This window comes from Canis aureus, chromosome 2 (genome assembly GCF_053574225.1).
Source record: "Canis aureus isolate CA01 chromosome 2, VMU_Caureus_v.1.0, whole genome shotgun sequence".
Lineage (NCBI taxonomy): Eukaryota > Metazoa > Chordata > Mammalia > Carnivora > Canidae > Canis > Canis aureus.
The window spans coordinates 14,370,946-14,397,185 of NC_135612.1; the positions used below are offsets into that span (position 1 = coordinate 14,370,946).

The following is a 26,240-nucleotide window of genomic DNA, read 5'->3' on the forward strand; positions in this document are numbered from 1 at the left end:
AATTTTGAAGCTGGATAATGAGTGCATATGGGATTATTATACTATGCTCTAGTTTTTTGAAACGTGTTTGAAATTTTCTCTAATAAAAAGGTTACAAAGAATGAATGTGTTCATAGTGATAAAAATCAAGAACTGTATGTCTTTATTCTATGCTCCTTGGTCTTTCTTTAATTAAAGTAAACATTGCTACTCTATTGAAAGAGACTTACAGCAGTTCTTTACATTTATTTTCTAGGTTTCTGATGCAAATAATATCCCAGGACTTTTGGTTCTTAAAAGCTTGGCCTATCTGAACAAAGGCTCCTTAGATGAAGCTTCAAAGGTTGGGTTTTTTCATTCAAACTGGGAATTTTTGAGTGGGGAGGGGAGAGGGAAAGAGAGAATCTCAAGCAGGCCCATGCCCATTGCAGAGCCTGATGTGGGGCTTCATCTCACAACTTGAGATCATGACATGGGCCAAAATCAAGAGTCAGATGCTTAACCAATTGAGCACCCAGGCACCCCAAAATGGGAATATCTTAAAGCCACAAGTGACTTTATTTGGGTAACGAATTGACAGATATCTACTTTATAGATTATGGAAGACCTTCTTTCTTCTTACCCTGACCTAGCTGAAGTTCATGCCCTGGAGGCTTTGATTCATTTTACCAAAAAGGACTATCTACAAGCAGAGAAATGGTAAGGATAGATTTAGACTACTCCTAGATCTAGTCATATCTTAATTTACTCTATTTCTTAAAAATTTAAAATGAGTACGTTTGATAAAGATCCGTTTTGTATAAATTTGATCGGTGTAAGCGTTAGTATTTCTAAAAATGTATTTAATATGTAGCACAGTACCCGTAAGAAAATTCCATAAAGCGTATGAAATTGAATTGATCATAATGTCAGTGAGCAGATATAATGTTTGATATGTCCTTCTATATACTTGGCACACTGGTAAAGCTAAAAGGCCATTGTGCTTTTATAAGCTCCTCTTCAAATAATATTTTTTCTCATTATAATCTAAATTCTAAAGTAATAACTTTTTTCTGATATAGCATCTTAGAATCACTCAGACTTTGTCCCAACTAGTTTTGTGTGCATGTGTGTGTGTGTGTGTGTGTGTGTGTGTGTCTTCTTACTTCCCTTTGGTGACTTAGCTTTCAGAGAGCTCTTGAGAAAGATCCTGAAGTTGCTGAATATCATTATCAACTTGGGTTAACATATTGGTTCATGGATGAAGAAACAAGAAAAGATAAAACTAAGGCTCTTACCCACTTTCTAAAGGTAAAATAGTGCTTCTATTCAATTCTTAGCCGAAATGGATTATAAAACCATAAGTAATAATCATACAAGTTATGCACTTAAAATTACTATTCTCTGAAATCTTTTTAATTTTTTTAGAAAGATTTATTTGAGAGAAAGAGAGTGTGCATATGTGCACACAAGTAGAAAGGGGAAGAGAGAGAACCTCAAGCAGCCTCCATGCTGAGCCTGGAGCCCGACTTGGGGTTTGATCTAACAACCATGAGATCACGACCAGATTCAGAATCAGGAGCCAGATGTTTAACTGATGGCATCACCCAGGTGCCCCTGAACTGATTTTTTTTTTTTAACTAGACTGTTTTTGATATTTGATCTCTCACATATAAAGTTTTGTGAAAAATGTTATATGGGTTTTTAAGGAGAAAATAAAAATATAAAAGCTACTTATTAAAAAACACATAGAAAATGAGACATAATTATCTCTAGAAAAGAATATTGTTTTTAGGTAATTTCCACTGTAATAGTGTGGGCATATATACTTTTAGATGTTTAATTTCTTTCTTTTTATTTTTTTTTAAATGATTATTTATTTATTTATTTGACACAGAGAGAGAAAGAGAGCACACACAAACAGGGGGAGTGGGAGAGGGAGAAACAGGCTCCTCTCTGAGCAGGGAGTCTGACTTGGGGCTTGATCCCGGGACCCTGAGATCATGACCTGAGCTGAAGGCAGATGCTTAACTGACTGAGCCACCCAGGTGCCCCAGATGTTTAATTTCTTATATTTTAGATATTAAAGATCTAAAAGTCTTACATTCTTATCTTGATTCACCAAAGAAGATTAATGTAATAGTAACTCTAACTTCACATTTCTTTTTAACAAAGATACAATATTTTTACATTTGTTTGCATTCTATAAGCAATGATAACCAGCTTTCCTGTTGCTTTAAATCTTACATTAAAGAATGTGTTGGTATACTTTGGTATGTTTAATTACAGTGTCCCATTTTTCTTTTAACCTGTGTATTTATTTTTTGTGTTCTTAAAAAGAACCACCCAGGCAAACTTTAATATGGTGTTGCTATCAATCTTTATTTCAAAGGCTGCCAGGCTGGATACATACATGGGCAAAGTTTTCTGCTATTTGGGTCATTACTACAGAGATGTGGTAGGAGATAAAAACAGAGCCCGTGGCTGTTACAAGAAAGCTTTTGAATTAGATGATACTGATGCTGAATCTGGAGCTGCAGCAGTTGACTTAAGTGTGGAACTTGAAGAGATGGTATGTCTAATAACTTAAACACTTTTGTTTTTTTATCCTGAGTATAGAAATAGAAATATTTTTATATGTGGGTACTTGAAAGTTATTATTTTTATTTTTCTTAGTAGATGCAGTAGAAATATTTTTACCAATGTTTATAAATTTTCTTTTCACTGATGAATTGTTTCATTGGTGTTCATCATTTACTGTTGAAACTGTAGTCAGTATATTCCAGTGTAAGTTTAAAAAAAATTGGAAGTGGTAAATGAAAATACGTTTGGGTACTTTACATGGGTGTTGTGTATTTTTATGATATTCGGTAACTCTAATTTCAGGAAACAGCCTTAGCTATTCTAACAACAGTAACTCAGAAGGCAAGTGCTGGAACAGCAAAATGGGCCTGGCTTAGGCGAGGACTATACTATTTGAAAGCTGGTCAACATTCTCAAGCTGTGGCTGAGTAAGTCACTTTATTATATTTAAACTGTCAGCGTATTGGTTCCTTATAAATTAAAGTCTGTTTATACCCCAAGTGGATTTTACAAGTTGCCTCATTCCAGTTATATTTTGAGAGAAGAAATAGCAAAATTTATTTATAGTTGAATGGTTCTCATTATCTGCAAGGCACTGAAATTGCATAACTGAATTAAACGATGTCCAGTTGTTAAGGATAGCCGTTCTAATGAAGTAAGGTCTTCCTACTATTATAATAGGTTATCAGTGGAAACAGGAAATGCTAGAAAGCAGACACTGATGCCTTTGTTGTTTTCCCACTGATATTCTTTGTTTTGGGTCAGGAGATGCATTTTACAGCTTAAAGTGCCTATGGACTGGCTCGTTTTTTTAGTCATTTGGTATAAACTATCAACTACTTAAGAACAAATGAAATAGAGGAGCCTCACTGGTTCAGTGGGTAGAGCATGCTATTTAATCTAAAGGTCATTAGTTTAAGCCCCAACTCTATTGGACATAGAGTTTACTTTAAAAAAGGAATAAATAAAATATATTTAATAGTAATAAAATATAATAATAGTAATATATAGGTAAAGAGGATTAAGTGGTACAGATTTCCCATTATAAAATAAAGCACAGGGATGAAAAGTGCAGCATACAGAATATAGTCAACAATATTATAATAACTTCATATGGTGACAAATGGTAACTCTGCTTATCATAGTGAACATTTCATAGTGTCTGTAAATTTCAAATCAGTGTGTTATACACTTGAAACTAATATAATATTGTATGTCAACTGTACTTCAATTACAAAAAAATTAAAAACAAAGACTTTCTGTTTACCAGGAAATGTACCAGAGCATTGACATTACCTAGCAATGAGAATATAGCATCTATCAATTTAATTAAGTTTATAAGACCTCAGTCTGCATATAGAGTTTTTTGGTTATACTATAAGAGAAAAATTTCATTTATTACTATAATCACACTGAAAACTTAAAATTAATACTTAAGTGTGAGTGATCACAATTCACTATAAGCTTTGTATATTTTCTTTTTAGAAAGGATTATAAAGTACTTTTTTTCAAACCTAACAAATTGTTGTAGCATAGTTATTTTTTCTTCTAGTTTGTAAAAACATTAATAAATATATATATTTAGATCAATATAAATTTTCTGATTTATGTGAAAACATTAACAAATATAAACATTAACAAATAAATATATTTAGGTTGAGATTAATTTTCTGATTTATGTAAATTCCTAGAATCTGGTAATATTTGTGTTTTGATGACAGGATCAGTATGGGGGTTATTAATTGTCATGAGGCATATGGAGATACATACCTATTCTGGTGGGAAACTGGGATTCTCCCAAATAGTCAAGGAAAAAAAAATTCTGGTCAGCACTTGTTCAAAAAAGTATTTTGTTCTTACTCATTCCAAATTTGGAATAAAATTTCTTAGTATTAATATGAAGTTATAAAAAAATAAATTCAAGTTACAAAAGGAACAGGTATTCCTGCTTTATTTTTTTTAAAGATTTATATATTTATTAGAGAGTGCAAGATGGGAGAAGGAGGGGCAGAGGGAGATAATCTCACACAGACTCCCTGCTGAGAGTGGAGCCCAAGACGGGGCTCCATCCCACATCTCCGAGATCATGACCTGAGCTGAAATCAAGAGGCGTCACTCAACCAAGTTAACCACCCAGGTGCCCTGTATATCTGCTTTAAATAGCACTTTTATAAATAGAAGAAACCATGGGTATATGTGATTCCGTTGAATTACTTATATTTTCTTTTCAAATATGGGAAGTAGTTTACTTTCAGTTCTCTTACTATTTACTGAAATTTTAGTTTACAGGCAGCATTAAGGGCAGACCCAAAGGACTTCAATTGTTGGGAGTCATTAGGAGAGGCCTACTTAAGCAGAGGTGGCTATACCACAGCTTTGAAATCCTTCACAAAAGCCAGTGAGCTGAACCCAGAATCCACATACAGTGTGTTTAAGGTTGCAGCAATACAGCAAATCCTAGGCAAATATAAGGAGGCGATAGCTCAGTACCAGCTGATCATTAAAAAGAAAGAAGATTATGTGCCGGCTTTGAAAGGTAATTTTTTAATAGCTCCACTTTTGTATTACTGAAGTATAAAATCTTTGAGTAAATTTCCTAAATGTATTTCATGACCTGAAAAGGACTTCCTTAATCAACAGCAAATGTCTTCTTTCATAGACCTCTTATGGTGTGGCTTGTTATATAGGTTTGAATATAGAAAGATCAAATCTTGTTTTGTAACAGTAAATAAATAGTCATATGATAAACATTTAACTTTTAGATCAAATATGATAGCTATTTGATCTAAAAATAGATCTTAAAAAAAGAGTTTCCCTGCTGTTATATTTTGATAATTAATCTACTATGTGTTTAGAATATCTCAATACCTTTTAATTACTCTTTAACCTATAGGAAATTTTTTTTTTCATTTTTTGAACTTTAGGGGCAACTTATGTTGTTTTTTAATTATCTAAATTAATTTCCGTTTCTTCATACATACCTTATCCTTCTTAACAAATGCCTTTTGGTAATACAAATTTAAACACCACCATCCATATATAACCTAAATTTTTAATGATTATATTTAACCATTTAAAAAAAAACTTGGAGCCCATTATATGTCCTTTACTCCATTTCTTTTTCCTTTTTTAATGGAACAATGAGGTTTAAGTCAGAAATAGTATATGTTGTAAGTGATAAGTAATTTAGGTCTTGAAAAGATTTTTCTAAATTTTGTAAAACTTACCTCAAGAGAAGAATTCACATTTATTAAATCTTTACTGGGCACTTTAGGAAATTACTATTTCATTTAATTTTTACAGTAAAATTTGCTATTCAGTTTTGAATATAAAAAGATCAAGTCTTGTTTCAGAATAGTTAATGAATAGTAATATGAAGGAGAGAAACATTTAGTAGCATTTTCAGAGCTGAGGTTTTAAGAGTGAAGTAACTTGCCCAAAGTCAAGGATATTCTTTTCTATAGATATTTTTCGCTTCTAGTATGTTTACTCCAGCAGAACCCTACCATTTGAATTCCATACTAAATGCATGCAAGACCATACTTAATTTTTAATACAATACTACTGAGTTTTGTTTTTTGGAAAAGTGGCTTTAATATAACACGATTATGTTTTTTTGAAATTTATTCAAAGTGTTTCTTGTATGTGTTTTAATAACTACAAACTTAACCTGATTTTAGGTTTGGGCGAATGCCATCTCATGATGGCAAAAGCGGCTCTAGTCGATTATCTTGATGGGAAAGCTGTAGACTACATAGAAAAAGCACTGGAATACTTTACTTGGTTGGTATTATTCTTATTATTCGTTGTGCTTATTTTCTTAGAATTATAATAAAGCCAAAGTTAGAAAATCTTTCTGTGTTTATTCTGTTAATCATTATTTAGAATATCAAGCATAAAGAATAAGAGACTAGCCAGTGAATTCAGTAATATACAAACTGTATTAATTTTGCATTGGGAAATAGATAAAATTCCTGCTCTTAGTAGCAGCTGACATGCTGGATGCATAGGGAAAGGTGGGAGGAAGAAGCAGTCTGTAAGCAGGAGTAGCAGTACTCCCACATATCAGTGTTATATTCAATAGTAGAAGGCTGTTTTAGGTATATTTGTAGGGCTGAAGGTGAGGGGAAATGAGCAATTTGATTGTTTCTGGGGAGAATCGGTGTAGGGAAAAAGCGATGTCTATTATTAAGGGAATCAGAAAAATTTGAGTAAATCTGGTATTTTATAGAACTGTAAATTCACTAGCTAAATGAAATGTTATTTGTGGTAGATGATTTTTAAAAGGCCTCATGTTACACATACGTTTGAATAATTTTTTTTCTTAAACATCTTTCTTGTGCTCCCCTTCCTTTCTTTTCCTACTTGCCTTCTCTTCTGGTTCCTGTTGACTTGGTTGTTCGAGAATAGCTTTGCTTTGAGTATGAACCAAATGTGAAAAGAAAACTTCAGCCTTCTCTCTCCATAGATTTTTATTGCTACTTTTCAAGTCTCACATAATATAGATCTTTCCAAAGAGGAGAGGGTATCATGAAGAGAACATGCTTCGTTTCAACTAGTATTTAAGAGTAAATGTGAACCTTTGAGTGATGATGCTGAGGTACTGCCTTTCCAACAACGGGAAGTTTTGTTCTGGGTAGTGTGTAGCATTCACAGTCGATTATTTGGAGGTATATAAAACTTTTTAAAGAGATAATCCCCAGATTTATGTTCACTTTTAGAAGTAAAAGTTCATATTTCCACAATTCTTATGTAAGGGTGATAGAAGTTATTTTACTTCAAAGGTATTTCATTTTTTATTAAACTTAAAAGGAAGTAAGAGTTTAGGTTGTTGAAATTGCCTGTTTCTTTTTTTTGCCTTTATTTTCTTCTTTCAGGCTGTCACTTTTATTTTTTATTTTTAGGTATTTTTAATTTAATTTTACTTTTTTTTTTTTCACCACAAGTGTACTCTTTAATCCCCATCCCCTATTTCCCCACCCTCCTACCCACCACCCCTCTGGTAGCCATCAGTTTGTTCTCTGTACTCTATTTCTTGGTTTGTCCCTCTTCTGTTTTGTTTTGTTTTGTTTTTTTCTCTTTGCTCGTTTGTTTTGTTTCTTAAATTTCTCATATGAGTATGATCATATGGTATTTGCCTTTCTCTGACTGACTTGTTTTGCTTAGCATTATACTCTCTATCATGCTGTTGATTTTAGAAATTATGCTAAGATATTTAGGCCGAGGAACTACAAATAGTGTTGTCCTTCCTCCTAATCCTCACAGTGGGCTTTCAGTGATGACTGCCATAATTAATCTTATTTCTCAGGAAGTTATTGGAAAATGATTTTTGGCTGGACTCTTTTAGTAGAAAAGGCTATGAGAAATGTTCCATCTGCTTGTCCATCTGCCAGTAACATAGCTGTTTATAATAGCTGATTATTGAGACTTGGCTTAAGTGAAATTGTCGTGTTTTATTTATAAGATCTTGAGAAGAGAAATCTGAAGAGAAATGGATAGCTGAGATTTTTCTCATTCTAAAACGAAGTGACCTTTATCATCATCATTAATATTTTTATTTACTCTTTTAAGGTTATGTATTCAGTCTTACTTGCTTCAATAAATATGGGTTTTCACATTTTCATATTTAGCTTTTCGGTAATCCTAGTCACAGAACTTAAAAATCCTTTGGACCACCAAATATATTTAATATATTATACATTTGCCAGTTTTTTTATTTGATAATCAATTCTTTCTCCTTTCCTCCCTTCCTTTCTTCTTCCCAATAGGGAGGTGATAAGATGTAATCCATTAGGAAAGAATTTAGTAAAGCATTCACTGCACTTAACCAAGAAAGTAAATTCTTAATCAAGATTGTAATGAGAGATAAATTTCACATTTTTTGAAGAAAGTTTATAAGAATCACACTGTTTATTTTTTTAGGGCTCTGCAGCATCAAGCTGATGTGTCTTGCCTTTGGAAGCTAGTTGGGGATGCTTGTACCAGTCTGTATGCTGTCTCACCGTCTAAAGTGAATGTTAAGGTTTTAGGAGTCCTGCTAGGTCAGAAAGAAGGAAAACAAGTATTAAAGAAGAATGAGCTCCTCCATCTTGGAGGAAGGTAATTTACAAAGATTAGCTTCTAACTACCTTTTAACTAACAAAGATTACTTAAAGACATTTACTTTGAATTAGAACATTTTTAACATTTTAACAAAATGTAACATTTATTTTTATATTTCCACAGGTGTTATGGTCGTGCGTTAAAACTGATGTCTACATCTAATACTTGGTGTGATCTTGGAATTAATTATTATCGCCAAGCACAAAATCTCACAGAAGCAGGCAACAATACAAATGATCTAAAAGAGTTGTTGGAGAAATCTTTACATGTATGGTTTTGAGAATTTTTTTGTAAACTTTTAAAAAAACTAAGTGCTTTTCAGATAGATGGTTTTTGATAAAGTAGATACTGTCGTGTTTTCACATAAAACCACATTTATTTTGATATAAATGCTGATATTCCAAGATATAAAAATTAATCTAATTTTACTTTTCAGTGTCTGAAAAAGGCAGTGAGACTTGACAGTAAAAATCACTTATACTGGAATGCACTTGGTGTGGTTTCATGTCACAATGGTAAGAACTGAGTAACACTTCAATATTTTTAGAATATTAGAGAATAGAATACTGTTTCAGGTAATAAAATTCAGTTTCATCAAATTCTGTATTTTGCAGGTATTGGAAATTATGCCCTTGCTCAACACTGTTTCATCAAGTCAATTCAATCGGAACAAATTGTGGGTGTTCTTTGTGTCTGTCTATGATAAAGAACTTCAAAATTTAATGTTCATAATTTTCTGAGACTGCCATGTAGGCAAGGACCTAATTGTATTTATATGTCTTTTAGAATGCTGTTGCATGGACCAACTTGGGAGTGTTATACCTTGCAAGTGAAAACATTGAGGTAAATGTGTTGTTTGTTTTGTCATATTAAAAGTAAAAATGAAAAAAAAAGTAAAAATGTTCTTTATATATGACCTCTTTGTAATCGCTCAGCTTCTTGTGGAGAAATACTTTGAATATTGCTATCGATTGAGCATACTCTCCTGTATGCTAGATAATTGATGGCATTCCGCTTATTATATTGAATAATGAATGTAAAATTTATTTTCCTTTCCATACAACTGAAGAAATTTTGGTTTTATCATTATGTTGGGTTTTCGTTTAAAGATCAGAACAATTCTGTTGTGAATTATGTGGGTGCTTTTCTTTTTTATGTGTACACATGTAAAAAGAGTCTGGTGTAGACTCTGTTAGGGATGGGGTGATGAAGTAAGGGAAATGATTAGGACTGTCTTGCAGCTTAAATTTAACCAATGCTTGTGATTTAGATTTGGCTTTAGTGAATATTAATTCCTTTAGATACCACAATCTGATTTGTCATACTTGAACAGTTGTGTATTAGAGAATTGGAAATACAGTAATTGGAAAGGTGTTTGTAGATCATGTTTAGAAGTTTCCAGAAATCTGTAGATAATAGCACATCTGTACTATTTTGTGATCCAGCTATTATATTGAATATCATCCTTTTAAAATAGTAGCTTCAGTAATATTTTCAGGGATAAATTAAGTCACTGCAAAAATTGCTTCAGAAGTCTAAATAGAATGAAGGAGAATATTGATTTGAATCTTAAAATATGTGAAAATAGTTTTTAAACATTTAAAGCTAGATCTTAGTTAATAAGCTATAAATGTAGTTTTATGATAGCACAACTCAGTTGCTGTCCATGAACTATTTTTTCATAAGAAAAATAAGACCGTTTCCTGTTAATGTTCGTAATAATCCATTATAGATTATTGAGAAAACAGTATAAGGCAGCATATAACAATAAGTATTTATAGCAGAAAAATAAGCACATAACTTACTGTGTCCAAGTGAGGTATCTTTAAAGTTTCCTGACTGCTTAGCAGAGATTTATGTTGAATTTTTTTTTTTTTTTTTGCCCAGTAGCAGATATGTGTCCTAGACCTCACTGGTTGTTAGTCCTTATCCTACCAGTTAAGTTTCAGAAGAAGGCAATAGATAATTCTGTCAAACTAGTGGCTAACAAATGGATGGGTGATTGGTTAGAAGTTATACAGATTATGAGATGCATCCCTATATGCCTTTCACTGGGGACAGAACACCTAAGCCTGTAGAGAGATCTTTTGTACCCAGGAATTTTTAGAACTGTGTAGTTAAAACACTTTTAAACATTGCTAGTTGTGTTTAAGCAATGAAGTTTTAGGTTATAAGTGTTTATGTTGACCAGTGTGCTTGTGCTTGTGCTTTTTAAACATTAGCAGTTTAATATAAGTTAATAAAATGACATATATTATTTTTTTGACTTTTTTTCCTAGCAAGCTCATGAAGCTTTCAAAATGGCTCAGTCTCTCGATCCATCTTATTTAATGTGCTGGATTGGACAAGTAAGATATATAACATATGGTTATTAACAATCCTAGGATATAAACCTATTAAATAACGATGATAATGATAACAGGTAACATTTGAGGACTTCCTTTGTGCCAGTCACTGTGCTAATCTCTTGGTATATATTATTTCTGTTACTCTTTCATCAATCGTTTGTATTGTGCTCAAGGTCATACAACTTATAATGAGTAAACTTTGATTTGGGGGACTTTGAGCCCCATTAGTCTAACGTTATGCTAAAAGAAACCCCAGAATTCTGTTATTTAAATGCACATTTACCAGAAAAATGGACATTGACAAAGATAATTTGATTATGTTTTCCTATTTTTCTGTAAAATCTTTGTATTTGATTTGATGGTTGTTTATGAGCATTCTTCCTTTGCTCCCCCAAAGTTTAGATTTTTGTAAAACTGCCAAATAGAAACCAGGACACTCAGTTACGAGTGTGAGTCTGTCACTGACTGTTTTATATTAACGTATCACTGCTGGATTTCATTTTTCTTACTTGAAAGGGCTTGGACTGAGTGGCTGCCAAGATCTTATCTAGTTGAGAAGTTGTAATGAATTAGTAAGTGGTTGATTGTTTTGGTTCAGAGAATAGCAGGAGCATCACCCATATCAGGAAATCAGTAATCAGAGTTTAGATATGTTTTATTCTACTTTTGACTTTTGGGTCAAATTCTAGTTAATTGGTGAAGCAAGCAGAATTAGAAAGATAACTCTATGAACTGTGGTTCTATGAATTCTGGTAGCATCTGGGAGCAGTGGCATTACTACTAATCTCTGTGTAAGTTATTAGACTCAAGGGGCCCAAGAATGTACATTTCTAACTGTTCGCAGGTGCTGGTGCTAAGATCCAGGGACTTGATTTTTGAGTAGCACTGCTCTAGGTCAAGAGCTTTTGGATGCTAATCAGAGCCACCTAAGTATTCAAAAAATGTTTTTTCAATTCTTTTAAAGAAACTTATCATTTAAGTTTAATTCTATAATTCATTTTATATATATTTTTTAATTTTTAAAATTTTATTTAAATTCAGATAATTAACCTATAATGTATTATTGGTTTTAGAGGTAGAGGTCACTGATTCAGCAGTCTTATATAATACCCAGTGCTCAATACATCACATATCCTCCTTAATGTTCATCATCCAGTTACCCCTTCCCATCCATCGACCCCCCAGTTTTTTTCCTATGATTAAGAATGTCTTATGATTTTTTATTCTTCTTTTTTTTTAAGATTTTATTTATTTATTCATGAGAGACACACAGAAAGAGAGAGAGAGAGAGCAAGGCAGAGACATAGGCAGAGGGAGAAGCAGGCTCCATGCAGGGAGCCCGATGTGGGACTCGATCCCGGGACTCCAGGATCTCACCCTGAGCCAAAGGCAGACGCTCAACTGCTGAGCCACCCAGGCATCCCCTGGTTTTTTTATTCTTAAAAATAATTTATTTGTGGCATTAACTGGTAGATTTAATTAAAATGGTGACAGTAGAAGTGAGACTTAGTATTTTTAAAAATAGTATTAGTAGTATATGATAGCTTAAAAACTCTAACTTTTTATAAAAGGTAGTTAAATTTGGAAGTAATTTTAACTTAGCTCGTAGTCTATAAAATAAAGGGCATAGGAATGTTATTTAAAATTCTGAGGCACTTAAATATGTTGAGACTCTACCTCAGGTCTGTGGAAACTAGAAATATAGGGGTAAGGATCTCCTTTTTAAAAAAAAGCTTACCTAGGTGAATCTCAGGTGATTCTGTGATTAAGAACCCTACCCCAGACAAATACCAGTCTGAATGAATCCAAGGGTGAGAGGGAAGGGAGAAGGTAGTGCTTCATCAGTGTTCTGAGGAATTTTATATGGATGATTCCATCACTTTGTGGTTGCAGATAGAATTCTGAAAGCATTTGCCAATAAAGGACCAATTTAATAAATCATTCTGGTCCTCTGAGCCATGGGAATATAGTAACCAAGATTAAAAACAAAATTAACTCTGCTTTTAAACCTAGCTAGTAAACCTTTGGTTCTTCTAAGTAGTTTCACTTATTATTGTTATTATTCCTTTTAAACACATTAAGGACCTCTTTTTTCCTTTTATAGGCTCTTATTGCAGAGACAGTTGGAAGTTATGACACCATGGATCTTTTTAGGCACACTACGGAACTCAATATGCATGTAAGAATTTGACCGTTCTTGAGGATTCATTAATGAGTAAAGTAGTATGCTTGTTGAGGAAATAAATACAGAGTGATATCTGATGTTAATAAGAGAAATTATCTTTACATTTTATTCTTAGAAATAGATAAGCTGTCTTTAATGAACTTGTTGTTTTTGTCTTCTGTTACCCTTCAAAAGCTGATAAAAAGTGACATGGAATTTAATAAATACAGTGGTTCTGTAGAATTGAAACTGAGACTCTAGAAAAAATCAACATGAAATAAGAACTAGAGTTGGTTGACATTTCTTGATTATTTATAAAATGTTTTAGGACCCTTTTGATTTTAGTTTTATCTGTAAGAATGGTGCTGAGAAGGAAGTTATCCTTTTGGGTGAGGCTATTTTCTGCACTTTATTTAATTCCATTTTATTCTTTTACTTAGGGTTGGAGCCAGTGATTTAAATGTGCTCTTAGCTGTGTTGTATCACAGTGACTCTTCATTTAGAGACACTTAGCTGTTGACTTAAAGAACACTAAGATGTGATATTTACCGTATTGAAGTCTCTTATTTTATAATTTTTATTGATATATTTATTACCCTATGTTTACTTGTTAACTTTGTCTTTTTTATAGACTGAGGGAGCAATAGGTTATGCATACTGGGTCTGTACCACATTGCAAGATAAAAGCAACAGAGATACAGAGCTGTACCGGTACAACATCGTTCAGATGAATGCTATTCCAGCAGCACAAGTTGTTTTGAGTAAATACATAGGTAAGGTATTCGGTATTTGAATAACCATTGAAACAATTTAAAAAATTTTTTAAATTAGATAATTCTAAAATCAGTGTTAGAATTTGTTTTTTTTTTTTTTTATTCTCCCAATGGCCAAATAGTCTCCTTTTCAAATTATAGTATTGACTTTTGAAGAGTGATAAAAATTGTTGTTACCTAATGCTTACAATAAAACTGATTTCCATGTTGTAGTGGAAAGCATTTTGGAGCCTATTGGGCCTGAGTTGCTTCTGTTCTGTCTCTGCCATTTATTTCTCTGTAGTCTTAAGCCAAGTATTTTACTTTTCTTAACTTCTGTTAACCTTGGAAAGTAGAGATAATGATAGCTAGGTGGTACCCATGTGAAAATTAAATGAGATAATCTGCTTTAAATTCCAAAACTAGTGTGCTTCACCTCCCACTTTAACATCTGATTTTTCTTCAAGATATTGGAAAAATACGTTTAGGTTAAGGAAAAGGACAGAATGGTGAAGCTTCACTAACCATCTATTATAATAATTTCCTTTCTTTCTTAATAAAACTAGTGTTTTGTTTTGTTTTGTTTTACCAGTTTATTTATTTTTAAAGATTTTATTTATTCATGAGAGACATAGAGTCAGAGACAAAGGTAGAGGGAGAAGCAGACTCCCTGCAGGTAACCTGATCTGGAACTTGATCCCAGGACCCTGGGGTCACGCCTTGAGCTGAAGGCAGACACTCAACCACTGAACCACCCAGGAGTCCCATTTTTACCAGTTTAATCTTGTTATTTGCAGCAACATGATTGGATCTTCATAGTATAATGCTAAGTGAATGAAGTCAAATAGTGACAGAGTCAAATAAGTCACAAGAAAAAAGCAAATACCATGTGACTTCACTCAAATGTGGAATTTAAGAAACAAAACAAATGAACATAGTTAAAAAAACAAGAGAGGTGACAAACTAAGAAACAGACTCTTAAGCATAGAGAAAAAACTGATGGTTACCAGTGAGGAGGTGGTAAGGGGATGGGTAAGATAGGTGATGTTGACTGAGGGGTCCACTGATGACAGGTTGTGGGGGTGGAAAACTACCAATGGTTTAATCTCTGCACTTCCTCTTAGTAGCTATAATGAAACCTTGGCCATATTACCAGATTGAATTTTAGTTTCCTCATCTATAATACAAGAATGAAAGTATCTGCTGCTTAGGGTTTAAATGGGATGGTTTATACAAAATGTAATTCAGAGTACCAGGCCTACCCTAGATGATCAAGAATATTAGTTTCATTAGTCTTTTATTTATCCCTTGACAAAATTCTAAAGGAAGAAGTTTAAGCAGACGTATGGACAGTTGAATATTATGAAAATCATATATACTGAAAAGCAGAAGAGAAAATTTCTCATTATAGGTTATGGAGAGGACTGTAATATTCCTGCATTGGTCCTGGGACACTTGAGCAGAAGGCAGTTAGTTTACAAACATCAGCACTTGAGCACTAACATGTTACGCAGTATGCAAAATAAATGATTCTAAAGAATATCTAGGGCCTCTGTGAGGAGTGTATGGATCAAAAATTTTACTGTTAAGTTTCCATTAGAATGAGTAATATTTGTAAAGGATTTACACAAAGAGGTATATCTTTAGCTTTCTACAAAATTCAGATACCTAGAACAATTCCCTGATAGTTAGGCATAGCCTAGCTTTTTACTCTATGGTGGGGTCATAATCATATACTCATTTAAATTCAACTATATGTGACTTTGCCATAAATGAATGAATGCATGAACAAATGAATCAATAAGAAAGAGAAAGGAAGGGAGGAGCAGAAAAGAGAAGGGAATAAGACAGAATGCAGGCAGTCTTTTTGTTTTGCTGACAGTTTGCCTCAGGGTGAGTATACTAGGAAGACATAAATCTTTCCTTAGTTTGACTCAGTTTTGGTGTCCCTCTCTTTCATGACTTCAGGATTTTTCAAGAATAACTTTGTGTGATTTTCACTTTATGCTTTAACCTTCGAGCTTATTCAGCACATAAATTGTGATTGTATTGTCCTTTGTTAAACAATTTAAGGGACTTGAAGGGTTATTTCCCAATACTACTTTTTTTTTTATAAATTTGTTTATTTTTTAAAGATTATATTTATTTATTCATGAGACACAGAGAGAGAGAGAGAGAGAAGCAGAGACACAGGCAGAGGGAGAAAAGAGAGAGAGAGAGAGAGAGGCAGAGACACAGGCAGAGGGAGAAGCAGGCTCCATGTTGGGAGCCTGATGTGGGCCTCGATCCTGAGTCTCCAGGATCCCACCCTGGGCTTAAGGCGGCACTAAACCGCTGAGCCACCTGGGCTGCCCCCCAATACTACTTTTAAGTAAATCAGATGTGTTTCTTTCTCAGTATGTTACATACATTATGATGTTTATTGACATTAAAATTTCAAAACACTGCATTGAAAGTATCCAGGTCGTTCTGTGTTTCTAGTGTATAATACGGAGTTAACTTTTTTTAAACACATAAATTGAAACAGAACCATCAAGTAAATCATAGGAAAGATTAAGTGATTAGCCAAAGAACTGAATTTCCTTATAAATCTTATGACTAGTGTTAACATAAGCTGCAATTTAAAATATTAAACCTTTGGGGTTAAAAATGTTTAGACTTTAAGGCATAACTAGAAACTGTAAGTAATTATAAGATATTCAATAATTTAGAAGTTATAAAATGATTATTGGTATTTTATAGTCAAGATAAAAATCAGATTGTTCTTAAGACTGCCAGTGATCTTAGGAGGTAATTTGGTATTTAAGACATTGAAAATAAAACTAACATTTTACAGACACTAGCATGCACATGTAAAGAAAAGATATTTTTCGATTTCCAGAAAGAATTCAGAATTATGCTCCAGCTTTCACAATGTTGGGTTACTTAAATGAACATCTACAACTGAAAAAGGAAGCCGCAGATGCATACCGAAGGTAAACTCTTACATTTAATTAAAAGGGTCTGGTTCTTACATATTATTTGGCTTTTTAAAATTTAGTCTCAGTTCATGAAGAAGGTACTAGACAAATATTCTGATTCCTTTCTTGATTTTGTTATGTATTATTACATCTTTGAAGGTGAAAAAATGCAGTTACAAATTTTCAGCTACATTTGGGTTTTTGTTGCTCATTCCAAGAAAGGGACAGAGAAGAGAAAAACACAAAAACAAAACTAAAAAAATCTCATCAGATTTTGTTTTAGAAAAACCTCTCACTTAATACTTTATCTAGTTTTATTAAAATATGTAGTTTCATTCACAGAAGAAGTGTGAACATTATGGTGTATTTGTTTGAATCACTTTAAGATCTATGTTTTTTTCATTCAATAGTTTTTTAACTGCTGTGTGCGAAGCATTGTCCTTGGCACTGGCAATTTAGCAGTGAAATAAAACAGACACGGCCTCCATTCTCATGAACCTCCTGTTCTGGTGGTGGGGAGGCATATGATCAGCTTATAAACATCTGTGATGGTAATAATTGCTAAGAAAGAAAATCAAAATGGGATAAAGGGCCAGGGAATATTAAGGTAGGTAGTCAATTTGAGACAGGTTTAATAGTGATAGGTTTACTAAGGAAGCACTTGAGGCCTGGCCTGAGTGAAGTGAGGCTGTAAGCCATTTGGTTGAGAGAGTAGGAGCATCCAGGCATAGGGAACCGCAAGAGCAAGCACTCTCACACAGGAGTGGACTTGGCATGTTGAGCAAACAAAGACAGTGTGCTTGAGTGAAATGACCAACCAGGAGGGTGGTAGGAAATGAAATCAAGTTGAAGGTTTATTCTCTGCAAATGAGTTGATTGGTAAATTAAAAAATTACTATTTTTTTAAGATTTTATTTATTTATTCACGATAGACATAGAGAGAGAGAGAGAGAGAGAGAGAGGCAGAGACACAGGCAGAGGGAGAAGCAGGCCCCATGCAGGAAGCCCGACACGGGACTTGATCCCAGGACTTCAGGATCGTGCCCTGGGCCAAAGGCAGGCGCCAAACCGCTGAGCCACCCAGGGATCTCCCAAGAAAATTACTATTAATGTCACGAACACTAGATAAAAAGTTAAAAGACCTAATTGCATGTATCATTGCCCTAAATCTAAAAAACAGATACTTAGGGAAAGCCTTGTCAGATAAAAAATAATTGATGTGCCCCAAATGCTTTGCCATGTCCTTTTATGGATCTCTTGGTAGTTCAAAGGAGTCATCACTAGATGGTACTGGAGGCTAAATAATTAAGAAGGTATTTTTCCAGGTGTATGTGGAGGTTTATAAAAAACCACAATTCTATTTCTTTTGATGTCACAAAAAGATTACCTGTAAAGAAACTAGAAATACGGTGGAATACAACAGTGAGCAGGATTTGCAAACAAAGAAAACTAGACAGCTTTAGAGGGCTGGCTATACATACTTATACATACTGTAATCACAAATACTGTGAATCTAACACTTAGTTATACATTCAAGTTAAAACAGTAGCTCCACAATCATATGGATATGCACCACTCTTCCCTTGACTGATTACTGCTCTCGTTTTCTGCCTTAAACAACGATTTGAGGCTTAAAACCACAAATTATGTATAAATTTAACCATTATAGTTTTTACTGTATAATACTTTTAGACTTCTTTAGCAAATATTTGTTTTTCATGTAACATCATAGATATTAAAAGCTCTCCTTAGGTATTTCTCCCTAGATAATCCTTTTCAAACAGAAAAGAAAATTAAAAACAAAAATCACTACATATCCAACTCCTCTTAGTTGTTAAGACATTTTTCTGCTTGTCCAAAAGGGACTGAACACAAGACGGTAAAAATAAGGCCTTTAGGGACTCCTTATGATTCTTTTCTTTCTTAACTAAGTATTGCTTAAATATTTTTTGGTATGTAACAGGTAAGGGCACATGACATGAAAGCACTCAAATTTCCTGGTTTCCTAACTCAAACTACTAATATAGGAATATTTTTAAGATTGTTTGCTATACACTTGAGATAATGTCAAAACTTAAAATTACAACACTGTTGTTTCCCATATTTATATTAAGTTTTTTGGAATATTTAAAACTCAAGTATGATAAATGATTTCATTTAGTAAGAGATCACCTTATTAATTTCCTGATAGTCTAAAATCTAAGTATTAATTGCTTTTGTTGTGCCAACTTAACTGATATATGAAAAAGTTGTTATGACAAGCATTAAAGAATTAGAATTGAATGAAGAAACCAAGAATCTACAGATTCTGCTAAGGAAGAAGAATAAAAGAATGCTATTGCACATAGGTAACTTAAAATACCTTGTTCTTTTTTTTTAAGGGCAATGTTATTATTACAGACTACAGAAGACCAAGATACTTATAATGTTGCAGTAAGAAATTATGGCAGATTGTTATGGTAAGCATATCTCTTCCCATTAATTGTGAATTTATTAGATTTTTCTGGTGAAAGCTATGGGACTAGTGAGGTGGTGATGAATTTCCAGAGTAGTGGGACATATATAAATTAGTGGGCTGATTATCTCCCAAGGATACATAATTTCCTCAATACTGGGGTTTGTTAATAGCTTCCTGCACCTATATGGATACCTAACACCACTGTGCTTTAGTAAGAAGCAGATTTAGAACTCACAGTTGTAGACTATACAAGAGAAGAGAGAGGCAGTTATTATCTGTTATAATACCACCCTAGTTAATTGAAAGAGGAATTGGATTTGCTTAGTGCTTATACTTACACCAGGAATGACCACTAGGGATCCAGAAACCTGTTAGAAATCATATCAAAAATTTTGATGTAGGGATCCCTGGGTGGCGCAGCGGTTTAGCACCTGCCTTTGGCTCAGGGCGTGATCCTGGAGACCCGGGATCGAATCCCACGTCGGGCTCCCGGTGCATGGAGCCTGCTTCTCCCTCTGCCTATGTCTCTGCCTCTCTCTCTCTCTCTCTCTGTGTGACTATCATAAATAAATAAAAATTAAAAAAAAAAAATTTTGATGTATGTGCATTTTGGGATGAAGAGTGAGCCATGTAGCTTTCTTCAGATTCTCAGACTTTTGACTTCAAAAAGAGCTTCAAAAAAAAAAAAAAAGATTAAAACCCAGTTATTTTAGAGAATAGAATTAGGTCCAGAGAACAGACGTGTTTTGGGAGGTGTTCCTCAAGCTGAGAACTGCCCCTAAATTGAATGGTCTAGCTTCAATATATTGCTAAAAGTATAGTTTGATATTTTGAGGTTAGTGCCTATATATTTTATAAAGGTACAAAGTAGAGACCTGAAGTAGCCAGTTCTTTTCTTTTATAACCAAGTAAATGAATCCTATTCATAGATAGGAAAATATTATTGTTCTGACTACTTTTCCCTCCAATTTTTTTAAACTGTTGTGTTTAGGAGTTGAGTTTTGTCATTTGTAAGATTTTGTTGTAGCAGAAGATAGATAGGTTATAAGAAATTTTATAGAAGAAGTATCTGTAGTTCTGGTTTCATATAATGTAAATATATTTTTTTAATTTTCATTTTTTATTTTTATTTTAAGGGAGGGGGAGGACAGAAGTAGGGGGAGAAGGAGAGAGAATATTAAGCAGGCTGCCAACTCAGCACAGAGCCCAACATGGGGCTCTATCTCACAACCCTGAGATCATGACCTGAGCCAGAATGAAGACCGTGCCACCTTGGTGCCCCATGATATAATGTAAATACTTTAGAAGAAAATCTGTATCTTCTATTGAAAATTTGTTTTTATTATAAAATATAGTAAACATGCAAAATGCTGTAAGTAGTATACAGCATAATTTAATGAATAGTCACTGCTCAAACATAACAGATCTTAAAATTGTCCATTGTCTTCAGGGTCTTTTTTCCAAAGAAAATATTGCAAATAAAATTGAAGCCCCTTGTGCCCTTCCTAGTTCTATTCTCTACAAAAGAAATCACATGTTTGAAGGTAGTGTTAATTAAAAGAAAAAAAACAAAACTTTTAATATATATGTATCCATAAACAATCTAAGGTAGCCTTCTTTCCTTCACCAAAATATTTCTCAAAATTTGAGTTTTTTGACTTTAAAAACTGTAAAATTTTTCGATTTTTAAACTCTTTCACCTTTATGAGATTAATTTTAAAATCAAAGACTGCCTGTATTTTTAGATCCCACACACACCTCCCCCAAGATTAAAAGGATTTTCTAAAAAAATTTCCAATAATACATTAAAAATAGAAAACACTTTCTGATTTATAGTGATGGATACCATAAATAAGAATCTCAAAGATATAGTGCATCCTTTCCAAGTGATGACAGCTTCTCTTCATTTTTAAATAAGCAAAACAATTATTTTTTGTTATTAAGAAGTATTGTACTCTGGGAGCGCCTGGGGCACAGTCAGTTAATTGTCTGACTCTTGATTTCGGCTCAGGTCATGATCTCAGGGTCCTGAGATTAAGCCTGGCATGGGGCTCTCCAGTGAGCAAGGAGCTTGCTCAAGCTCTCTCCATCCCTCTGCCTCCCTGTCTCCCCATCTGACCCTACTGCTCATGTGTCTTGCACTTTCTACAAAAAAAAAAGTAAACTTTTAAAAAAAGTATTGTATTCTAGTATCATATGTAACAAATTTTACTTTTCTTCCTATTAAATACAGAAAAGGTAATTTATAGTTTTGTCTGTGGAATCGAGTTTATCTTTATGCTCTCCAAAAAAAAAAAAAAAGAATGTGCAGGTAAACAATTTGCACAAAGACTAGGTTTTATTTTGACCAGGTATTTTATGATTTGTTAAGCTTGTCAGAGATGCTAGAACCATACTCTTAGGGTAATATTTAACCAATATATTAAGCTTAAAGAATTCTGTATAATAATCAACTTCAGGACAGCCTGGGTGGCTCAGTGGTTTAGTGCCACCTTTGGCCCAGGGCCTGATCCTGGAGACCTGGGATTGAGTCCCACGTTGGGCTCCCTGCATGGAGCCTGCTTCTCCCTCTGCCTGTCTCTCTCTCTCTCTGTGTGTGTGTCTCTCATGAGTAAATACGTAAAATCTTTAAAAAAAAAAAGTCAACTTTATTTTTATACTTTGGGATTTTAGTTCAAGTTTGTTTTTTGTTTTTTGTTTTTTAATTTTTTTTTTAAGATTTTTTTATTTATTCAGAGAGAGAGAGAGACACAGGCAGAGAAACCCGATGTGGGACTCGATCCCGGGTCTCCAGGATCACACCTGGAGGCTGCAGCACAGGCTGCAGGAGGCACCAAATTGCTGCGCCACAGGGGCTGCCCTCAAGTTTGTTAATAAGAAAGACACTTTGTAATTTTAGCAGAACTAATCATTTTCACAATTATAAAAAACAAAATGTGAAGTTAAATTGCCCCAGTACATCTTATTTGAAATGAATGATCTGTCTTCTGTTTTAATAGGTCTTTTCTATAGCTTTTACACTGATAGACGAAGTATGTGAAGGTATTGAAAGAACCTTCGTGTATAATCTTTCTGTATTCTTATGATATAAGCCAAAATTAAGTTTAATATTAAAAGTAAGTTATGTTTTGCTTCTTAGTTCCATTGGTGAATATGATAAAGCCATTCAGGCTTTTAAGTCAACACCCCTTGAGGAGTTAGAAGACATCATAGGTTTTGCACTGGCTTTATTTATGAAAGGCCTATATAAAGAAAGCAGCAAAGGTGAGTATGTTGCTTGAAGCTAAAGGACATATCTTACTTTTCCAGAGCTGAGTGGAATTGAATCACAACAGGATTACATCCAGAAAAATGGAACACTGAATTGAGAATAGGGGTTGCAATGTTTATTAAAATCCATCTAGGATTCAGGAATGGTGTTAGGTACTTTTTGTCTGTTCCCTCCTTTAGTACAGTGGTATGTGAATAGTCCCTATAAGAGTATTATGAGCTGAGTATTATCCTAATTATTTAGATAAGGAAACTGAGGCCCAAGATCACTGAAGGTAGACTTAGTATTTGAAAGCAGGTCTTTGCTTAAATGTAAACTTGTGATAAATGAAGACCTTGACCATTGTTGGTAATAGTGTGTTTCATTTTCTTCAGAAATGCTCATTGAGTACATTTCATATATGTAGGTAGGCCCAACCTATGTGTGTGCAGTTTATTGTATCTACAACTTGATGGCATTACTGGTAGGCACATGGAAATTGTTGTGATATCTCCGTATCTGCAGGCCTTCACATCCCTTAAAGGCTTCCCTATAGATTCTAAAGATGGACGTTAGGGAATGTCTCAATAATCCTAACGATGTCCCCAGGATCACCTTGGAACAGCTAAACCAAGTTAGATTATTTAATATTTTTTTTTCCAGCCACTTGAAAGTAAGGAAATAAGATATAATTTTAGTTACAACTTAAAAAAAAATAGGATTAGAAAGGGAGAAATTTCACTGTTTGTCAATCAGTATTATGTTTATATTCTTTTGTTTTTGTTTCCAACTCTGTATAATAGCCTATGAGAGAGCCTTGTCTATTGTTGAATCAGAGCAGGACAAAGCCCATATCTTGACAGCTCTGGCGATAACAGAGTATAAACAAGGAAAAATGGATGTAGCCAAGACATTGCTATTTAAATGGTATGTACAGTTGACATTAAAACTTAACATTGCTTAAGATGCTTAAACATTGGATTAAAAACTGGAACAATGTAAAATGAAGTTTTTAATGTTGTAGGAACTTTTTGGAGAACAGAAGGGATTGGACTGACTCAGTTGTGAACTAACAGTCATAGGTGGAGGTAGAGATCATGGCTTAATTCTTAGCTCTGGATCCATCCAGTCCTTCAAAACCATCCTGTATTCTGTGTATATTATTTATTTTTTTTAAAAGAGTGATTGATCACCTGATCTAGTAGGGTCTTAAAATTTTAACGGATAGAGTTCTAACTGGCTTATATTTTTTGGTCCCCAAGGAGATTTTTCCCTCATTAATTTTCAAATTCACCTGATAAAGTTCATTTAAAATTAAAGCTTTAAAAAATATACCAGTATAACTTGTAACTATTTCTATATTTTTTGAATAAATTAGTAAAATAATAGCCCATGATATCTGTGGTTATTTATATGGTATTATTTTTCTAAAACCCAGACCCCCAACCAAAATTTATACTTGTTTCTAGCACTTAGATATAATGAACAGAAAAGAAAAGCCCTTGGTATTTTTAACTGCTTTACGTTTAGGAAATTGCTGCGCCTAGAAACCAAGGAATCTGTTTCATATTTATCTAAAGCTAGGCTTAGTTTGGTGAATCTTTAAGTAAATTGCCTTTTTACTAAATATTAAATATATTTTAATAGTTGCAGACTACTGTATTATGGCTAATAGACAATTAAAAATATTTACAGCTCTATCTTAAAGGAACCAACCATAGAAAGCCTTCAAGCCCTGTGTGCTCTAGGATTGACAATGCAGGATGCTACATTGTCAAAAGCAGCACTTAATGAATTACTGAAGCACGTCAAACAGAAAGACAGTGATTATCAAAAGTGCCTTCTTACTTCAGCGATTTATGCACTGCAAGGCCGCAGTCTGGCAGTGAGGAGACAAGCATCTAAAGCTGTCCATAGGTAAGTTCTTGTGCTCCTGAACTTGGAATAATTATACTTGATGAGCTTATCTTTGACATTTGGACCTTATTAAGAATATAAAATGAGTGAGGCTTATTTTTTGTTTTTTGTAAACCAGAATGTGGTTTTATGAAATTGCCCTTAGGACCAGGTAACTGACTATACATATCATTTCATCTATAAAGATTTTTTTTTAATTCAGTTGATAAGGAGATAAGAGAACATAAATTTTGCACTTATTCAATAAATTAAGGCCTGAACCTCATTTTAATACAAAAGTCCTTACTTATGGTCGTTTGTAATATTGTTCGTTTATTTGATACTATTCAGCTTGATGGTTTTAGGAATTTTTTGACCACTCAAACATTCACTAGTGTCTTCAAAATTTAGAGTATATTACTAGCAGTAGTGGTTGTTTTATTTTCAGCAGAGAAGTGTTCTGTCTCTTTCTTTTTTTTTAAGATTTACTTATTTTAGAGAGAGAGCGCATGTGTGTGTGTGAGTAGGGGGAATGGCAGAGGGAGAGAAACTCAAGCAGACTCTGTGCTGAGCATGGAGCCCCATGCTGGCCTTGATCCCTGGCCCTGAGATCACCAACCAATAAAACTCTTAACCCGCTGAGCCATTCAGGCACCCCAGCAGTAAAGTGTTCTAAATGTTGCTTATTTTCTGTTCACAATTTTCATTTCTGTGTTTTCCTTGAACACAACATATTACATTTCCTTAGCTTTTCTTAATTAGATGTCATGGCTTTGTAATCCTCATATTGCTGATTTTTCCTTCTTATTTTCATAAGGACTCTTGGTATATAGGGAAGATATGTTTTCGGAAAATTAAGACACTTTCATTCACACATAGATAATTCATATGAACTTGTTTTAGGCATCTACAAGATTTTGAACTTAAGTACTAAATAAAATGTTGGTTGCTTTTACTTTCCATGGTTTAAAGTGACTCCCATCTCTAAGCTTTTTACTTTGATGATCTTTATAGTAACCCAGCTGATCCTGCTCTTTGGTCTCTGTTGTCCCGAGTAGTTGCTCAGTATACTCACCAAAGTGCAAAGGTGAGTAATGTTCTAAATTTTGACAAAAAGATAAAATAACTTTTATTATTTTTTTTTGATAAAATAACTTTTAATGTAGTATTAGCATTATCATTCTGAGAAATAATTAATACAGCAAATGAGTTCTGTTACTTAACCAGATTTTCCATTAGTCATTTTATTAGTACATTGAGTTTCTTTCATGTATTATTGTACTGTTTTGGGCATTATGAAAGTTACAAAGAAGTAGGTGGACATTTTTTAAATACATACAGATTATGTTAATGGCTATGTGGTTAGGTTATGTTTATAATGTTGCCATTTAGGAAGCTAATATGTTTTGAACACTTAACTACATCTAATAATTCCACTGTCTGAAGTCTATGTGAGTCTGATTTTGTTATTCCTAATGGTTTTTGCACATGGTAATTCAAAGAACCTAGAAGAGCATCATTATTAGCTACTAGAATGAAGTAATTATTATGTGCCAACTATTCTATATATTTTGTCATTTAATCCCAGCAACCACATGAAATAGCTACAATTAATGTCCATTTTATAGAGGACATTTCAGACATAGAGAATAAATAACTTGTGCAAAATCACCGTTAGTATTTGTGGTGATGACTCATCCCAGATTTAACTCCTGAATCCTCCTTCTACTCTGCTGTTTTCTGTTCCGCTTTTAATCCATCTTCTATTT

The 26,240-nt window shown here is 33.6% G+C and overlaps 1 protein-coding gene across 6 annotated transcripts in view; it reads left to right on the forward strand.

The window, feature by feature from the left end:
* SKIC3 (SKI3 subunit of superkiller complex) overlaps positions 1-26,240 on the forward strand; it is a 78,658-nt gene that overhangs the window by 31,700 nt on the left and 20,718 nt on the right. For all 6 annotated transcript variants that reach the window (XM_077864197.1, XM_077864176.1, XM_077864216.1 and 3 more), the window contains 21 exons: positions 236-322; positions 575-678; positions 1,143-1,269; positions 2,351-2,530; positions 2,845-2,969; positions 4,824-5,077; positions 6,222-6,324; positions 8,464-8,640; positions 8,767-8,911; positions 9,080-9,158; positions 9,258-9,319; positions 9,430-9,486; positions 10,923-10,991; positions 13,096-13,170; positions 13,787-13,928; positions 16,789-16,882; positions 19,249-19,326; positions 22,465-22,589; positions 23,379-23,502; positions 24,271-24,492; positions 25,486-25,558. In XM_077864197.1, coding sequence (XP_077720323.1) covers positions 236-322; positions 575-678; positions 1,143-1,269; positions 2,351-2,530; positions 2,845-2,969; positions 4,824-5,077; positions 6,222-6,324; positions 8,464-8,640; positions 8,767-8,911; positions 9,080-9,158; positions 9,258-9,319; positions 9,430-9,486; positions 10,923-10,991; positions 13,096-13,170; positions 13,787-13,928; positions 16,789-16,882; positions 19,249-19,326; positions 22,465-22,589; positions 23,379-23,502; positions 24,271-24,492; positions 25,486-25,558 — 2,502 coding nt within the window. The remainder of the gene's footprint in view (positions 1-235; positions 323-574; positions 679-1,142; positions 1,270-2,350; positions 2,531-2,844; positions 2,970-4,823; positions 5,078-6,221; positions 6,325-8,463; positions 8,641-8,766; positions 8,912-9,079; positions 9,159-9,257; positions 9,320-9,429; positions 9,487-10,922; positions 10,992-13,095; positions 13,171-13,786; positions 13,929-16,788; positions 16,883-19,248; positions 19,327-22,464; positions 22,590-23,378; positions 23,503-24,270; positions 24,493-25,485; positions 25,559-26,240) is intronic.